We start from the raw sequence: 17,273 nt of genomic DNA, 5'->3' as shown, positions 1-17,273 counted from the left end.
CATCTGCAGAGAAAGTACCAGATACCACCAGGTGCCCATAAGTCTTTGATGATAAATTCACTTACGCTGCACAAGTTCACATCATCAGGGGAAGATGTGACAAATGTGTATTTGTATCATTAAAGAGTTGCTCTAAGTATCTGCTTCAAGATATTTCTTCTTGGTTTTTTTCCCTTTCTTTTAACTAGAATCTATTCAGTGACCTAAATTTTCTATTCCTCATAAGCTCTACTTGGCTCATGCATGAAGGAAAGGGGCCAAAGATGACCTTGTGCCACTACTGGTTTGCTGGGGACTTGCTCATCTTCCCATGTAAATTGTCCTAGGGCTACCCTCGTTTGGGTTTGGCTACATCCTTCAGCTTTGGCTGCAGCAGCCCCCGAGGGGCCGTTCCACAGCCAGGAATAACTCAGCAGCTATCCGGCCACCCTTCTTTGCCCCTGGATCTCTCCTGCAGACCCTGAACTCATTCCTGAGCCAAGTGGTAGCGTCTCTGGCAGCAGCGGGGCAGGGGAGAGTGAAGAACCCAATTAACCCCTTTTCCCCGGGGATGCACAGACAGAGGTCAGGCAAAGGTGCAGCGAGGGCTTCCATTTGTGAATGAAGATCCGGACACCAGAGCCGGGACGCCTCAGCTCTGCGGTCCGGAGATTCGGGTCAGCCACAGCCATCCCGGGAGACGTTCCGAGGAAGCGTTCGCCGAGCGCAGGAGGGGCGGCGGCGGGCCGAGGGGGCGTGGGAGGGACCGTCCGCCCTGTGCCAGGCCCGCCCCCTGGCACCTGCCGGGACTCCCCGGCCGGCGTCACGCAACCCCCGCCCGGCATCCTCGCCCCTTTCCGCCTCTCCCTCGCATCCCTCTCCCGCCCCTCGGCGGCAGCCCCGCCGCCTCTCGCGCCGCTGCAGAGGCGCGCCGGGGGGCCGATGGAGAGCCAGCGTTGCTTGCTGCTCGCCCAAACCGTCCTTTCGATGACTACCGGGCAAGCCCCGCGGCGAGCGCGGACAGGGAGGCGGGGCGGTGCCCGCTGGTGGACCGGCCACCATCGAGCGCATCTGCGGGAGCTGGCCCGCCGCTGGGCGGCCCCCGCGGGTGCCCGGCGGGCTGTACGGGCGGCGTGGCGCGGCGAGTGGCCTACAACTGCTGTACCACGTCGCCGCAAGTGCCGCTGTTCGCGCCCGTCCAGGACTCGTACCTGCGGGCGGCGCCCGCCGCGTCGTGGACGCCTGTTCTGCGGTACCAGGAGGGAATGCGGCCGAGGCCGACGACCGACACCCGCTGCCGCGTTCCGCTGCTTGGGCGGCGCCGGGGTGCACGCGTGGCAGCGCTGGTCTACCGAGCCCCTGGGGCTGCCCGAGTTCGCGCCGCCCCGCTGGGCAAGTTAAAGGGAGCTCAGCGAGGTCTGCGCGCGCTCTCCTTCCTCGAGTGCGGCTCCGACTGAGCTCTTCGTGCCGCGCCGGGTACCTGTGCGCCGCCCTGGTGCTGAAAGCATGCGGCTGGGCATGGGAGGTGAGGGGCGCTGGGGGACGGCGGGGCATCCCCGGGGGGACCGTCGAGGAGGCTGGCGGCGGTCCTCGGGCCGGCTTCCGCGTTGCTGCCGAGGTGGGACAGTGCCCTCGGTTCTGGCTGGCGGTGGAGGGGCATGCAGCGGGGCCGCGGGTCTCTACAAAATAAAAATGGGAAAAAAAAAGGCGTCCTTGTCAGCTTGTACTTTGAGGGACCGCTCCCCCGGGAGGAGAGAGCTTCCTCTATTAGCTGCTCCTTCGCGAAATTAAAAGATGTGTCTTTGGCAGGAGGGAGCGGAGTGCGCGGGGCGAGTGGGATGGGGTCGGGCCGCCGGGCTCTGGAGCGGAGCCGCTGCATCCCGGGGCATGCCAAGAGCATCAGCTGTTGTTTGCCAGGTGGTGAATTACTTGGCAGGAGCCACCCTGGGCTTTCAAGAGTATTTCCGTAAGATGAAGTGGGTAAGAAAGGGAGGAGTGTTGGGTATACAGTACTAAGCTGTGCTGTGCTGTAATTTGCAAGCAAGGAACCAGATTTTCAGAGACACTTGGTCTTGCTAACCTCAGCATACAGACTTTTGGAAATCTGTCCTTGTATTTTGGTGCTTTTCATGAATGAGAGCCGTTCTTTTAGCTGGAAGCACAAGATGTGGTTATGGTTCAACATGCTATTGGTTTCAGTAGTCGGGATTTTACCCCAGGATATTGTCGTTGTCAATGCTGACAATTCATGGCTTCCACTGACTAGGGCACAGGAATTATTGCAACTGATTCTGTTTGCTGTGGTGTTTGTTACTAAGAGGTCAGTCTGGTATCTGAGCAGGCAGTTGGTAGATTTTTGTTCCTGTCCTCTTGTCGGGTCCAATTTGTGTTTCCTCTGTTAATCACTGATTTGCAAGTTCATATGCTTCTGGCTTTCTTTCCTCCCAGGAGAGGAAGCGACATTTATTTACAAGTAAATAAATGATGTAAAAACAAGTGGCCCTGCCCCATCCAATACCAGTCACTGCAATTGGAGTCCGAGGAAATTCACTTACTGGAGGTCTCAGGAGGCTGGAGGGTATCCAGAGAAGACATGAAGAATGTTAAGTCAGTTAAATACTTTGATTGCCTTGAACAAGAATTCTTACAGCATTAGGCATTTGAAGTAGCATACATAAAGAGGTGTGCTGTTTCTTTGTATGGCATTGTCTGACAATCACAACCAGAAACGTGTTTATGTTATTTGTAACCATAACATAACCCAACTTTTCACTCTGACAGCATTTACTATGAGAGGAAAGTTTTGAAGTCACATCACAATTGTATATGCAGCAGTGCCAGCCTGAAGGGATGGTTTCTCATGGAGAAATAAGCCATCCCTGTTTGTTCATTTTACACTGGGGGAGTGTGTCTAGTGCCTGTATCAGTGCTTATGATGGTGTGGTGACATACCAGCTGAATGAGGTGGCACACTGCATTCTACTGCTTCATTTAATTCCTTTGTCCATTTGTCTTGCATCCTTGAGAACAACTGCTGAACAGTTTGGAGAGTAGGTGCAATCACCTCTTACAGGCAGTGTAGGAAGGGGAAAACTCTCCTCTCTGTTTGCTTGCTGGGTGAAAAATTATGCTTAACGCAGCTGTAAAGAGTTAAACATCCCCACAGATAGGCAAAGGTGTGCACGTATTGTGGAAGGTATTTAGCAGGTGGGTTAACTGCAACCGTGGGGAGTTATTTTGCCAATAAAACATATATTGTCTGTCTCCTTGCTGATGTTTTCATCAGTAAGCTAATGTCCTTCTATGGTACTATTTGTTTTGTCAATACATTGTAATTTTAAATGTATAATGCAAGAAATAAATTGTTAAGTATTAATAAAACCAACTTTATTTTTTAATTTTAACAAAAATTAAAACTTCTAATTTTGCTCCTTAATGAGGAAAACTACAGTGATTTTTCTAGTCTCTATGTACTTGTGCTTGAGCAAAATTTGTGTCCTTTGAATAAATATTCCCATCCTAATACAAAATTATTTTAATTAGTACATTGCCAGATCAGACCGTGCATCTTTTTACAAATGAAAGAAGGGATGCCCAGAGAGAGTGCATGTCATTTATTACCCAAGGTCAAACGGTAAGCCAGGTACATCCCAAAATAGAAGCAATGTCTTGTGATTCGAACCGCTGGAAAATGCTACCTCCTGTAATTTGATTGTGCACAGTCTCACATGGCTCATTGCAGCACGTTTTCTTGTTTCCCACGTTCTTTTTTTTGAGGACACTGTGCAAACATTTCCAGCACAAAGTGAAATCCATTCCTTACATTGAAATACAGCCGCTGCTGCCCGTATGGTTGTTTTTTTTTTCCTCTGAAGAAGTCAAATGGTGACCTATATACAAGGAATCACTTGCCCTTGGAGAAAGCCTTGGGAGCAAATTTTACAGTTTATGTTGTGGGTTTGGTTTTTGTTTATTCCAAGCAGGGAAGGAATGAGAGGGCTTTATTTCAGTAAACACCAGTTTAGCTCAGCTGCTGTGCCCTGATGTTTCAGTTTCTTGCTAAAGAGTCTTGGTGTCTTTAAGTTTAACATGTTCTTCACAAAGTAAATGGACTGTCCTGAAGGATGCAGTCAGCTGGATAATACTGGCTTCATGTGAAGACGGCATTTACATTCAGCTGGTTTTCAGATTTTCAGGCTAATACAGCATTTTCCCCTGATGAATTAATTGGGATTTTTTGCATGAGTAAGGATTACTTCAACAGTCAAGGCTTAACAGGATTTGACTTTCATGATGCACTGTGCATTAGGAAAGATGTTTGTATTCATCCCTTTTTTAATTTCCATTATGTTGCAGTTAGTGCTTCCCAGGCAGAAATGGGTAAAATACTCTTTTGGCAGAAAAAATGCGTCCTTTGTATAAGGTGCATGTACTTTACCTGTCCTTACCTGCTGTGTTTTCACCACTTATGGAAAAATTAATTTCTGTTCTCTCCTCTGTAGGTATGTCTTTTCCTGATGCTTGTAGTGCTGGTTCATGGTATGTTCTTGGGGAAATCTGTCAGTCCTTCTTTTAATTCTCTTCACACAGTCATCTGTTTGCTTGTGCAAACAGCAGTAAGACACCGTCAGAATGATGGTCCCATCCCTCTATTCGTGTGGTATTTTATCCTTGGTTTTTCTCAGGGGTGTTTCTGTCCCATTTCGTGGCTGATGGAGCATGGTGTGCCTCGGTAGTTGCACTTCCTTCTGGCAATGTAACTGTCGGATGACGGAGGGAAAGGTACAGAAGTTCGAGTGGCTTCTTGCATTACCATCTGCCAAGATGTCACTGCCTTTTAGTACAGCTTGGGTTATCTTTTAATAACTGCCTGTATGGATGGGCTTGTCTGACTTCCACTGGCTCAGGGCTGCAGCAGCAAAGGCATCAGTGGATTGCAGTGTGCCCTGTGGGAGACAGGGCAGCTTTTTGAGTGACTGCCTGGTGCTGTGGTTTCTTTAGAGACAGTGGTTTCGAAAGACATTGGGTCACTGTAAGAGACCCTTGCCTGCAGTTGCAGTGGTGACAAGCTGAAGCAGCACACTGTGCCACAAATGTGGCCAAACCTGTTCCCACAGGGGCTGAGACACTGGGCTGAGTCTTGAGACTCTCCAGTAGGGACTTTAAGCTCTTCCATGCCACAGTGTGGTTAAACTTTCTGTCTCTGTGGCAGAGGGGCATCTCAATTTCCTTTTCCAGCAAATGCAATGTCATGATTTACTGTGTGTTTCTGAGGGTGTTATCCTGTCACAGTATGGACACAATTCTGATATTATTCTGTCAGGGCATGCCCAGAAAGAGCAACAGTCTTTCTAACAGGACCTTGTTGAGTGTAGGGCCCTTCTAAAAACCGTATTTACCCTTCCTGCTGTGTATAGACGGAGCCTCTTTTCTCCTGGACCTCACAAGATTGCAAATCAAGCTGAGCCAACTTCACCTGGTACCTGGAAAACAGAAATAGCGCTGCTGTGCAGTCTGAGATCTGGGTGCCAGAGCAAGGGATGTGTCAGGCAGGACTGGCTTTAAAAGGCAGTGGAACAGAGAGATGTACGGTGTGTGGGACCTGAGAGGCCCAGCCAGTGTGTATTTCATAATATTCTGTGAGAGAAGATACAAATGAATGAAAATTATTTTCTTTCAGCCTCTCAGACAATTCTAGATGATGTAAATTGTTCCTTAGAGTTTTCCCTCCAGATAGTCAGCTAGTTTTTAAAGACTATTGTAGGTTACTTTGCTCCACTTTTTTGCTTGTCAATCTCTTAGGAAAAAAATTGGAAAGTATGAGAGGAAAGAGCTTCCTGAATCCTGCCTAGAACATGTTCATTTGCAACTCTTTAAAGCAAATGTATTAACACTGAACACAGTGTTTATGAAAGACACTCAATGGTCTGATCTTAGCAAGGGAGATCTGCTAAGTACCCACAGAATTGGTGCATCTCCAAGTGCTGTAGCACAGAATCCCCATGTCAGGCTTTTAATCTCCACCTGCACCTGAAAGGGAAGGATTGTCCTTTGAGGTGAGATTTCATTCCTGCTCTGCGGCCATTGAAGTCCTTTCTCTCTGCGGAAGAATTTGCCAGTTTATCTGAAGCGTTGTGGTGTTTGAAATGTCAAACATCATGGTGCTAGCTGGAGCTGTGCTGATTTCATTATTTCATTTTACACAGGCCACTACACAGCCAGGATGTCTTTTTTTGCCAGAGGATTAAAACGAGTTAACAGTAAAGATAAAAAGCTTTTGATCCTGGCCTGCCTCTTAAACATACAGTCTCCTAGCCATGGTTTCCAAAACCACACACAGGGGCTAGATTTTGCATTAATTTGCTTAAATTGATGAATTTAAACCTGGAGTTCAATACTGGAGTTTTCTAAAGTAAACAGTGAAACGAAGCTGATTATTTGCATTTGGATTTTTTTTTTAGAAGGCATTCTGAAATAATTTACATCTACCTTTCAGAATTTCTCTGTTTCTCTTCAGCAAGGCAACATGAATTGTTTTCATTTTAACAGCCTCCAAATTCAGAGATGGCAACATGTTGATAAGGGCTGCCTGGATTCAGTTCAACACAGCAGACACTGAATGTCCAGTTGTAGTGTCAAAGTAGAAAATTTGAGGTTGAAAATGTTTAATTTCATGTGTGTTGTTTACCAGCCAGTAAAAAAGCACTGTAATACAGACTGGATCCTTCTAGAATTGGAGGTTTGATTGACACGAGTTTAGCTACATCCTTTACATATTGAGTTGCAGAAATATGGATTTCAACCACATATAGCTGAGGAGTGGTATTAAAAAGACAGTTTTGTACAAAAGCAGTGTCGTATCTCTACAGCTTTATGCTGTTGGAAGAACATTTGCCTATGCAGCAGCATCCTTTTGCTGAAAAAGCAGCCCAAGCACTAATACGGATGTTATGATAACAGCTTTTAGCAAAAAAGATAAATATATTTATGCAGAGACATCTCTACTTTCCCATCCGTCTTCTGACTCCTTTAAATTTCATATGCCGGAATTTAACTCTTAAGCTTGGTCAGTTCAGTCATCTTCCTCGTCAGCCCCGTGGAGAATTTTGAGGTTTCCCTTAGGAATTTGTCGGTGCCGCTCATTACTCTGCTGGAAGCAGAGGTGTTGGAGGCAGTGTCTTGTCCTCTGCAGAGCAGAGAGGCTTGAAGGTGAGATCTGCAGAACAAAACACAAAACACAGGAAGCGGAGTGAGGGCATGTTTGTGGAAAAGTTGCTGAGCAGTGTTTTGGACCTGTGGAGTGTATCTGGTGACTGAATCTCTGGAAGCATCTGGAGACATCGGGTTTGAAGCAGAGAAGCAGGAGGTCTCTTCAGCAGTGAGGTGCAGAGCTGGAGTGGAAGCTACCGTTCCTCACAGCATTGCTTACTTGGAGTTACTTTGGTGACACAGTGCAGGAAGTTCCTTAAATCCATTGCCTTAGGGTTTCAGATTTTTTTTATGTTGTATTTTATGCATACGTCAAAGAACTTTATTGCAGTACTGTGTTTCTATAGATATTTGGCATTGATGGTTTCCCTCATGATTTTTTGTCATGGTTCTTATAAAGGACTAAAATCCACTGTTAACTGTTAGGTCATACTGGATGACATAGCAGAAAGCAATAGTGTGTGTGTCAAACATGCATATGTGGTGGAGTGTGTGGATGCAGAGAGACAGGCAGGCACGGGGAAAAAAGACATTTGACAGGGATGGAACAGAGAAAAAATAAAGAGCTAATTTAAAAAAAAGAAATCTAAAAGAAGCAAAAGAATTAGTTGCTGGGAAAAATGTAAAAAAATTGGAAAGTTGCAGAGGGGTAGCAGAATTCAAAGATGAGAGGAGAACGGCAAGAAATAATGTAGACCCTGGAGCAGAGGAGATTTAAAACTAAAGCCAGGCTCTTTGACAGACAGATGTAGATCTGATGGCTAATGTACTCAATTTAGAATAATGTAAAAGTTCAAAAAGAAGAGAGAAGAGGACGGGCAGAGGAGTAAACTACATTTAGTTAGGGAAAGTTACTATTTTTGTCTGCTTGATTTTGTTTGTCACGCTTTTGTCACCATATTCTCTTTGCAAAGGCTCCTACACTTACAAAAATAGCTGCCATCACATTCAGTACTTAAAAATTCGGAGCACAACATTATGTCTTAAATTCCATATTTTCTTTCTGTACTGAATAACAGAGATAACTGCTGAATAACAGAGATAACTACTGACGTCTGGAAGCAAATATGGGCATTTTCATGAATGTTTCCATATTTCTGATGCTGACATTTCCCTATTACGTGCATATAATATTATAAATCAGTATGTAACCTAAACAGTAATACTGTTAGTAAACCTTACTTAGGTATCAGGCTAAATAAGCAGGAATATGAAAAACTGAGTTGCTCCTGGGAGTTAGAAAAAACACAAGGCTAACAAAAATTACTAGTTAAAAGCGTAACATCCTCAGCATTTTACAGCACTGAAATGTAGGGATAAAAGTAAGCCTTAAGTTCCTCTGTACTCATTTAATACACAGAGCATTAGATTTGTACATAAATATGTAGGACAGCAGCGCACCAAAACTAGCAGGGCCCAAATATAGAATCTGTCCTCTTCTTTTGTCTCACCTCCATTAAATCAATAGGCTCTACTTCTCTGTTAATTCAGCTGAACAGTCCTGAAATCAGCTGGCAGCCCACAGACAGACTGTGTAAAGACTGCAGAGCAGGTTACTCAGCCAGCAAACCCCTGTCTTCTGCCTCACCTCCGAGCAGTCGTGGAGCTCTGTGGAGAGGATCAGAATGGGTAAGTCCCATGGTCCTGCTGTCATCCAACTTCTCTATTCCACCCCTTTTTAAAAAAAATCAGAATTCAGTATATGCAATCAGGTCACCATTTTTGATAAGACAATCTGTCAAAATGTCTCTTTGTCTGTGTCTGTCATGCAGTGAGTTCTTTGACCATTGACAAGCACGAGATTAAGCACCGAGCGATGTTGCATAACCTTCTGTCCACTCCATTACAAGAAGCTCAATGACAATACCATGTCAAAAACAAGTATTTCTTATCTATGTTGTAGGATTATTTTCAAGGGATTGTTAGTGAGCTGGAGCACCAAGGCAAAATAATTGAAATACTATTTCATTTTAGGCAAACATGATCAAAAAGCATCTTAATAGCAGTCCAAGCTGTGTCTGAGTCATTTGGTGTTTCTCAGCTCAGTATATTTTGATGTCTGAGAGCAGAACCATAAATCTATTTTTGCAGTAGATCGACATTCCTGAATTCTTCATTTTAATGGCTTAGTACATCTTGTTGAAGAACAGTGAATCATGAGTGAGTTGAAATGGGTGTCTGATAGCACTAAATGATCTGGGAGAAAAAACATGTGGCAGATAAATACACCTTCTATCTGTCCAAGACATTTAATTATTTTGTGTGTCTAATCTTTTCCTTCACAGGATGCTTCCATTCCCTTATTGGTACAATGTTAACATAAATTGAAGATTATAAATTGGGCGTGTGCTGGTCATATTTAGATATCAGTGTCAAGGAAATGAAAACTGCTCTTAAAAATGTGTGGGCCTGGAGCTAGAAACAGCAGAGGACAAAGCAGCTCTGTGCTGTTTGGTCAGTGCAGAATTGGAAGGTGGTGGTATTGCATATTCCATACTGGCAGTGTTCTGCAGTTTGTCTGCTCAGGCCTGACAACCAAATAATATGCCAACCAGAATCAAAGAGCTGATAGGACCCTTGAGAGGTAAGTCAGGCTGCCATCTAACCCACAGGAAGGTGTGGCTGTGCCTGTGTCATTCCTGGCAGACCTTCTCTAACCTGCTCTTCAGACCCTGGAGTCAGTGATGGGGATCTGCAGGCTGCCTTGGCTGTCTGATACCGGTTTTTTTAGCTTCCCTGTTAAAAGTCTTGCCTAATGACTAATCTGAATCTTGCTGTAAGTTAAGCCTGATATTCCTTGTCCTCCCCATTGAGAAACAGCGAGAAATTCTGTTCCTCTTTACGGAAGAGGGAGACTGTTATAATTTTTATCCTTAATCTTCTCTTCTCAAAACAATCCTAAGCCTTACAGTCTTCCCATGTGTGTCATCTTATCTACATATCTGGTCCTTCCCATTCATTGCACTCTGCCAGTCTCCCTCCAGCCTTTCCTGAAGAGTGCCAGAAGTTGGACACCTGGTTCTGGCAAAAGCCTTTCCAATTTAGCAAAGAGATAACCGTGTTTCTTCCAGGTCTTGTTTCCATATATACAGCTCAGTAAGGTGTTCGCATCTCACACCAACATGACACTGACTCACATCCAGCTATTATCCAGCAGTCTTTTAATGGGCTGCTGCTACATGGACAGGTGTTCATTAGGAAAAGTCTCTGAACAAGTGAGGAGTCATGTGGAGACAGGGAACCACAGAAGCTGTGCTGTGATATGCAAGATGAGAAGCTTCTTCAAAGCTTCAAAGCTGAAGGGGCTTTGTGTCATTAATGCCAACTAGAGAACCTCCTTTCCTTTGTTCCCTGAATAAAACTGGGAATATGTTATTCTACCTTGTAACACAAGGTGTGCCATTATATATCCAGGGGACATCTGTGAAGTGATAGAGTTCTTTTGTGGAAGTATAGTTGGAACAATATATTTTAGAGGGCTGTTTTAAATCAACTGTGTTGTCAACATTAGAAATCAAGGAGTAACTGAAATCTGAAGAAATGTCTGAAAGTTAAACTTAGTCTGTTCTTCTGATTTACTTTTGTTGCTAATGTAAAAATAAAGCTCAGTGTTGTCTCTTCTTGTCATCCGTGAAATGGCTAATGCTATACTTGGTTTAGTTTTCTAAGGCTAAGCCAGTGATTAAGTAGTCAAAATTCCAGTTATAATAGCAGTGGACCGCAAGATACACATTCCACATGTAGCTGTTTAAATTTGATCAGACCTAAGTTGGTCAAATATGAATTCGGGCAAAATTCTTAGCAGTAGAACAGCAAAATAAACTTATTCAGGCTCTTTAAATAAATATTGATTTGCTTGTTCTTGGTCTTGCAGAGCTGAATCAATCATGAGCTTTCTTATGCCAGGCTGCTGTTTTCATCCATACATGCTTTTTGTTATGCCAGCAAAAATGCCTGGAAATAATGCTCAGATAACTGCTACACATCCAGAAGACAAAATGTAGACAGAGCTGTAGCATGAATGCACTTGCCCTATTTTGATTTTATTCTCTAATCACTGTGGGACTGCTTATTTTGATAAAACAAATATTGTGAGGTAAATTTTAAAAAAAAAATAACACACAGATAAGCTGAGTCAAAGTTAGAGTTGAATCCACATGATCTATCTGAGCAGTGTATCAGCATACTCACTTAGATTTGGATTTGGCTCAGTTGTAGAGTCAAAGCATGGCCAAGGCTGGAAGGCACCTCTGGAGGTGTTCTGGTCCAGCCTCTGCTCAGAGCAGGGTCTGCAAGAGCAGGTTACCCAGAGTTGTGTTCATTTGTATTTTAATATTTCCACTCTATACCTTCTCTAGGCAACTGTGTCAGGCCACCTTCACAGTAAGAAAGCTTTCTTTTTATATTTAAGTAGAATTTTCTGTCACTGGGCACTGCTAAGAAAAGCCTGGCCCTTCTCTGCTCACTCCTATCAGGTGTTTATACACATCAAAATCCCCCCAGAGCCTTCTCTTCTCCAGGCTGAGCAATCCCTAAGTTAGTACACAGAAAGCACACAGTCATTCCTGCTCCATTTGCCTCTTTTCCCCAAAAGCAGGCTCACAATGCCATCCCATCTCCTCTGACTCCCCCTAATACCTTGGATGGGCAAAGGATTGCAGTTTTTTTCCCTTGCAGTTGGAAGCAGGGAAGAGCCTGAAGTCCAGAAGGGTCAAAAGGACCCGTTCAGCACCACACTCTGCCACAGAGCCTCAAACTCAAACTGCATCCTCCTTGTCAGTCTTTGCTGTGTGAAGGGGAGGACAGAGTCTTCTCTTATAGCTAAATATTGAGGTTGACAAAACTGTTCCTGGCTGTGTCAGGTAATTGGAAAGGTTGTGGATCTGAAGAGCTTTAGTGTGAAGATTTTTTTTTTCCCACAAAAACGAAGCTGTTTTAATGCATGCTGCAGCTCAAAGGCTTCTTAATGCCTTGCAGCCCTGCAGCACTGAACATCTGTTAGTGAAAATGTCTGTAAGAGATAGACCATGCCCCACTATCAAAGGGAGATAAGAAATACCCTAAAAGTGCCTGTGGGAACTTTATCCCCTCACTGCCCATATTAATCAAACACCTCAGGTTGCTGTTTGCCAGTGGAGGAAGAGAGTTCCCTGTCCCACAGGCTGTGTGAGGAGCCAAGGATGCATCAGGGCAAGGAGGCAAAACCTTCTTCTGAAAACTAAGTTACAGGCCAGGGGTGATAAAACATTCTTCCTGGTGTCTGCAGATGGCCAGGACACCCCTCAAGTGCCAGGGTTATGAGGGAGGTTCTTTTAAATTGTTATTTTTGTGGGATTTCTTTCAGATTTTGCAAGAAAGACATCAGAGGATTTCTGTGTTCTTCTGAGCCCTTGAGGTGAAGCTGCTTTACTCCAAGGGCATTGGAATATTCAGCACATAGAACAGGTAGGAAAGGCATCTGGCAAAGAGTTTTAAATACAAGTAGTTTGACTTAGCAAGCTTGGCTTGGAAAACACATTATATGATCCATAGGTCCAGGAATATCTGGCTGGGGCTCTTCTGTCTCAGTTTACACAGTTCCTCCCACGGGGCTGGAGAGAATAGTCATGTAAAATGACAAATCCAGCAAAGGGGAAGCATGGCTTTGAGTGCTCCCAGGGCACCAACAACACAGTGTAACATGAGGTAATAGTAATTCCTGTTAGTTAATGATGTGCAAAGTAATGGCCAAGTGCTGTGAATATTTATTACTAGTGGCAGTGGTATGATTTGACTCGTGATTCCTACTACTCTTCTTTGCTGTGTGAGGTTTGGACTCTCAGAGTAAACTGAACTGTGCCTTCTGACACAGCAGTCTGTTTTTCCTAAAGTCTGCTTGGTTTACACACAGTCATAACTGAGAATAAGTAGCACAAAGGGAAGATTGATAAAATTTTCCTGATTTTATTATAGTATCAAATGGCAATCTTTTAACCAGGAGAAAAGTACAGACAGCGATCCCATTACTTACCAAATAAGCCACATTTTAAGGAGCACAGTATTCCACACTTCCTCAAATTAATCCCATGACTCTCACTCTTGCCCTTGAAATGTGGCAGTACTGAATTATAAGAGACTGTCTGTATTTGAAATATGACTCAAATTGAATTTGGAGTTGTGGGCATATTTCCAAGCAGTGCTAATGGCCCTGTATGCCACTGGAAACTCTTTTGTTACTGTCTTTTGCATCAGAACTGTCTTGTCAATGTGCCTTGGAGTATCTGGGAGCCACATACAGAACATCAGGATTTTTACTACATCAGGCTGCTACCACAGTCTAAGGACAGGGTAAAATTTAGATGACTCAGAGGACTTGATCACCTTCATCTGGTTTTCCTGCATTATGTTGTCAGCATTATTCCTGTAGCTTAAGTTGATATTTCTATTCAGTAGCTTATTGGCATGGCACAAATTGCAGATCATCACACAAAGTAGAAGTGGCATGATGCCAGCATGGAGTTCTCTAGAATTCCCTTTGCTTGGAGGCACTGCTGGTGCTACCTTAAAGTGACTAATTTATGCCTTTGTTAGCCTGTGAATGATGCTAACATTGTGGTGTTTACCTAATTTAGCTAATTTCACAGGTAGCCACATTGTTCCTCGGCCATAAATATTTAGATATACCTCTGTGTGTCACATGTCTCAAATATCTGCATAGTAGAACTGCATATAAAGCAGCATGACTTAGAAAAAAGAAGTCTTTCGAGACAAGCAGTGTTACTTGTTGTAAATAAGAGAATTATAAAATTAGTGGCTGATGAAAGAGCAGTAGCCAATACCTTGTTTACATTTGAATAGGTCTTTTGATGCAGTGTCAAAGATAATCTTCTTTGAAAACTTAATTCATGCTGGCTTGGGTGGGGACCTTGTGGATTTGGAATTGGCTGAAAGACCAAACAGTAAAGCTAATCATAACTACTAATAAGGGACTGATGTAGCAACCAGCCTTATTTATTATCTTCATTAATGATCCAGAAGTGGCAGCTCTCTGGATAAGAATTACTTTGGCTTTTAAACTGAGACAAGTGCCAAATCCCATACACAGGCAGAGGGAAAGTATGAAAACAGCTTGGGAGATTAAAAAATGAGCTAAAACAAGGTTTATTTTTAGCGGTGCAAGCCCATGTATCTGGGGAGAAATATCTGTAATACTTATCCTATATGTTAGGAAGAAACTGAGACTCAAGTAAGCTGGACATGACAGGGCCTGAGTTCCTCATGCACCCAGTTCTTGTGTTAGATTAGTCTGCACCTGTGCTGCATCACTGCTTGTACTCCAGGTGTAGCATGAGAGCACATCAGTGTCCTGCACTTACTTTAATGTAAATTACCATTACATTCCTTTGCATTTATTCCCCATGGGAATGAGCAGCTAATATAAATGAGAAGGCATAACCAGTGCCCGTAGAAATTAACACAGCATGGCATTTAGAAGGTCAGTGAAATTTTGGACTGCCTACACAGCTGTGCCATCCAACAGAGTCAAAGTCACCTAGTTTGTGCCCTGGAAGTCTTCTGGGCATCTTTTGATAGGTGTGCAAAACCTGAGAGCTGTGTGCTGTGGGTCATGTAAGCCATGCCAAAATCCATAAGCCAACAGCTACACCACACCACTCACCATCCATGGAGCTCTGGTACAGATTTATGGTGCTCTCTTTTCTCCATGGTCTTTATGCAACTCCTCCCAATCTTCCCACATGAGTGGCCTTCATCTCACCTGCCAAAACTCACCTCCAAAGGAGGCTGTAGAGCTGCAGCTGGGGAGTACATCCCACCAAGCTCATCTCTCCCAGTTTGCTGAAGGTGCTTTTCTCACAGACCCCCAAGCAGGGTCTGACCTGCTGTGGAGTAAAAGCAAACCAAGCATCCTGTCTTTTCCCAGTGGCAAGGACAGAATGTGTTCACCTCCTGTCACCCTACAGTTTTCAAGACCAAATGGGCTCTAAGCAAATTACAGTACAAGTAGGGGTCATAGTCTCTTCCTTTTTATGTGCAATAACCTTGAGATTTCATCACTAACCTGGCAACTCAAATTCACATCCCTTCTTTTTCTGACACACTGCAAGAATTTAAGCTGATGCCTCTAAGCTGAGTGTGCTGATGGCTAGAGCAAGTCTCTCTTATTGCACCTCTGATTGAAATTACTTATATAAAATACTCCCTCTGATTGAAATTACTGATGTAAAATACTCAAATATTCTTCAGAGCAGGGCCTGGAGGGAAGTACCCCAAACTCTAGGCTCCCAAGTCACTCTTGTTTCTTTGTCGCCCGTGGTGTCAGCATGGAAGGATACTGTTCCTACATGGTAGAGACACACTAACTGCAGAACAGGTTTAAATAACAGTTTTCAAACTGTTTTACATACAGTACAGCATGGACATTGTCCAAACAGTTGGATGCTTCCCCTTGTTTGCAGTGAGGAGTACTGTAGTATTCAAACAAATCTTTCTTCTTCAAGGTTTGTTTCCAATGCTCCATCTGGCTTAATATCTTGTACCAGTACTAGATGACTCAGAGTAGCTGCACAAATGTCTGTGGAAGCTAATTTTGAAATGTGTTTTCTGTAACATGCCTAACCTGTGTTTTTTAAGGACTGACTTTATGCTCTGAAGCACAAGAGTTTATTTTTCATCCAGAATTGGTGGGCTGAGTTCTGGGAGTTGATTGTAAGATTTAGCCTTGCAACATCTGTCAAGAATAAATGTTCTTACATTGAAGTATTTGATGAGTTGAAAGGTGATAAATTATTTATTTAAGCAACACAGACTCTGAAGAATTCTTATTTAATTCAGTTGGAGTAGTGGAACACTTCCGGCTGTTAAGCCAAAATCATCCTAAAAATTCTCATCTTAAGGTTCAATTGGTTTGTTAAAATTCCACAATGAGAGTGGACTCAGCTAAATTTTGCAGAAATAATTTCTCTGGCTTACTTGAGTCTTGGCTGGGCAGAAAGGTATTTTGTCTTTAAACTTGCAGCTTTTTACAAGCTATCATTTTGTTCTTGACATTGGAAGATGAAATAACTTTGTATTCTTTAACTCATTAATTACCTCCTCTCCAGAAAATAAATGTTGCCATCCTTTTAGCTTCACTTAGGAGAATCTCTTAATTGTCTCTAAAATACCTGTTTCTACTTGATTTTTTTTTTCTTTTGGTAGTTTTGTTTTGTTTTATTTTAATAATGCGAGAACAGACCTGGAGAATTATCAGAAGAAAGAACAAAACCATACTGCTAAAGTAGCCTTTAAATAATAATTTCAGCATTACTCTCATGCATCCTAACACTTTCTGTTTGCTTCTACAGCGCTGTGATACACTGAGCAGAGATTTTCACTGAGCTGTTCACAGCACTATGCAAATTGTCACATATAGTTTAAGTTCTTCTCTTCCATGAACGTAGGATTTTGAGAAGGTCAAGGACTCCTCTAAGGTACTGAACTGTTAAAAATGTACATGTATTATACAGCCACAATCAGGGCACTCTGTACATCCCGAGGTAGCACGTTAAGATGAAAGCCCAAATTTTTATTGGTTTTAAATGGAGAAAAAAACCCACAGCTGAAAGCCTTGTGATTGGGAGCCTCTAATGCTGGTAACAGCCCTGTTCTCTTTTCAAACCTTAATTAGAAACAAATGAAAAGAAGAATACTATTTTACTTTTCTGTAGCTTATCTCTGCATGTTTTAACAATAAGAAGCTATCAAGTCTTTCATGGATAGCTTTCCAAAAGCTACTTTCTGTAGCCCCTCCTCCCCCATCAATTTTTTTTGGTTCTGACACTTCTGCAGTGAGGCTTTGAGGAGTCATGTCTGTTTTCTTATTTACTTTGGTGAGCCTGTGAATGACGCACGTTCACTTGTGCCGAGGGAGGAGGTCTGAACACTCAGAAAACAAACCTAAAGGCGTTTGAAGTAGACTGGGAATTGTTGCCTGAGGAACATAAAAGGACTGGATGATGATGACAGATAAGGAATGTAGTATATCTTTAACGTAAAGAGGAAAAAAATATAAGGCTGCTCAATAATGTATACAATGAAGTGTCTGT

At 43.3% G+C, this 17,273-nt stretch overlaps 1 protein-coding gene across 1 annotated transcript in view; it reads left to right on the top strand.

Annotated features, from left to right (window-relative positions):
* The first annotated feature begins 263 nt into the window (after nt 1-263).
* Nucleotides 264-17,273, top strand: part of LANCL3 (LanC like 3) — a 32,439-nt gene continuing 15,429 nt past the window's right edge. The window contains 6 exon segments of the mRNA XM_029964747.1: nt 264-312; nt 559-1,199; nt 1,202-1,273; nt 1,276-1,402; nt 1,405-1,440; nt 1,443-1,504. Coding sequence (XP_029820607.1) covers nt 264-312; nt 559-1,199; nt 1,202-1,273; nt 1,276-1,402; nt 1,405-1,440; nt 1,443-1,504 — 987 coding nt within the window.

This window comes from Manacus vitellinus, unplaced genomic scaffold (genome assembly GCF_001715985.3).
Source record: "Manacus vitellinus isolate BGI_N305 unplaced genomic scaffold, ASM171598v3 scaffold_7_pilon, whole genome shotgun sequence".
Classification (NCBI taxonomy): Eukaryota; Metazoa; Chordata; class Aves; order Passeriformes; family Pipridae; genus Manacus; species Manacus vitellinus.
Note: the sequence above shows the minus strand (reverse complement) of the source record. Positions and strands in the feature narration are given on the sequence as shown.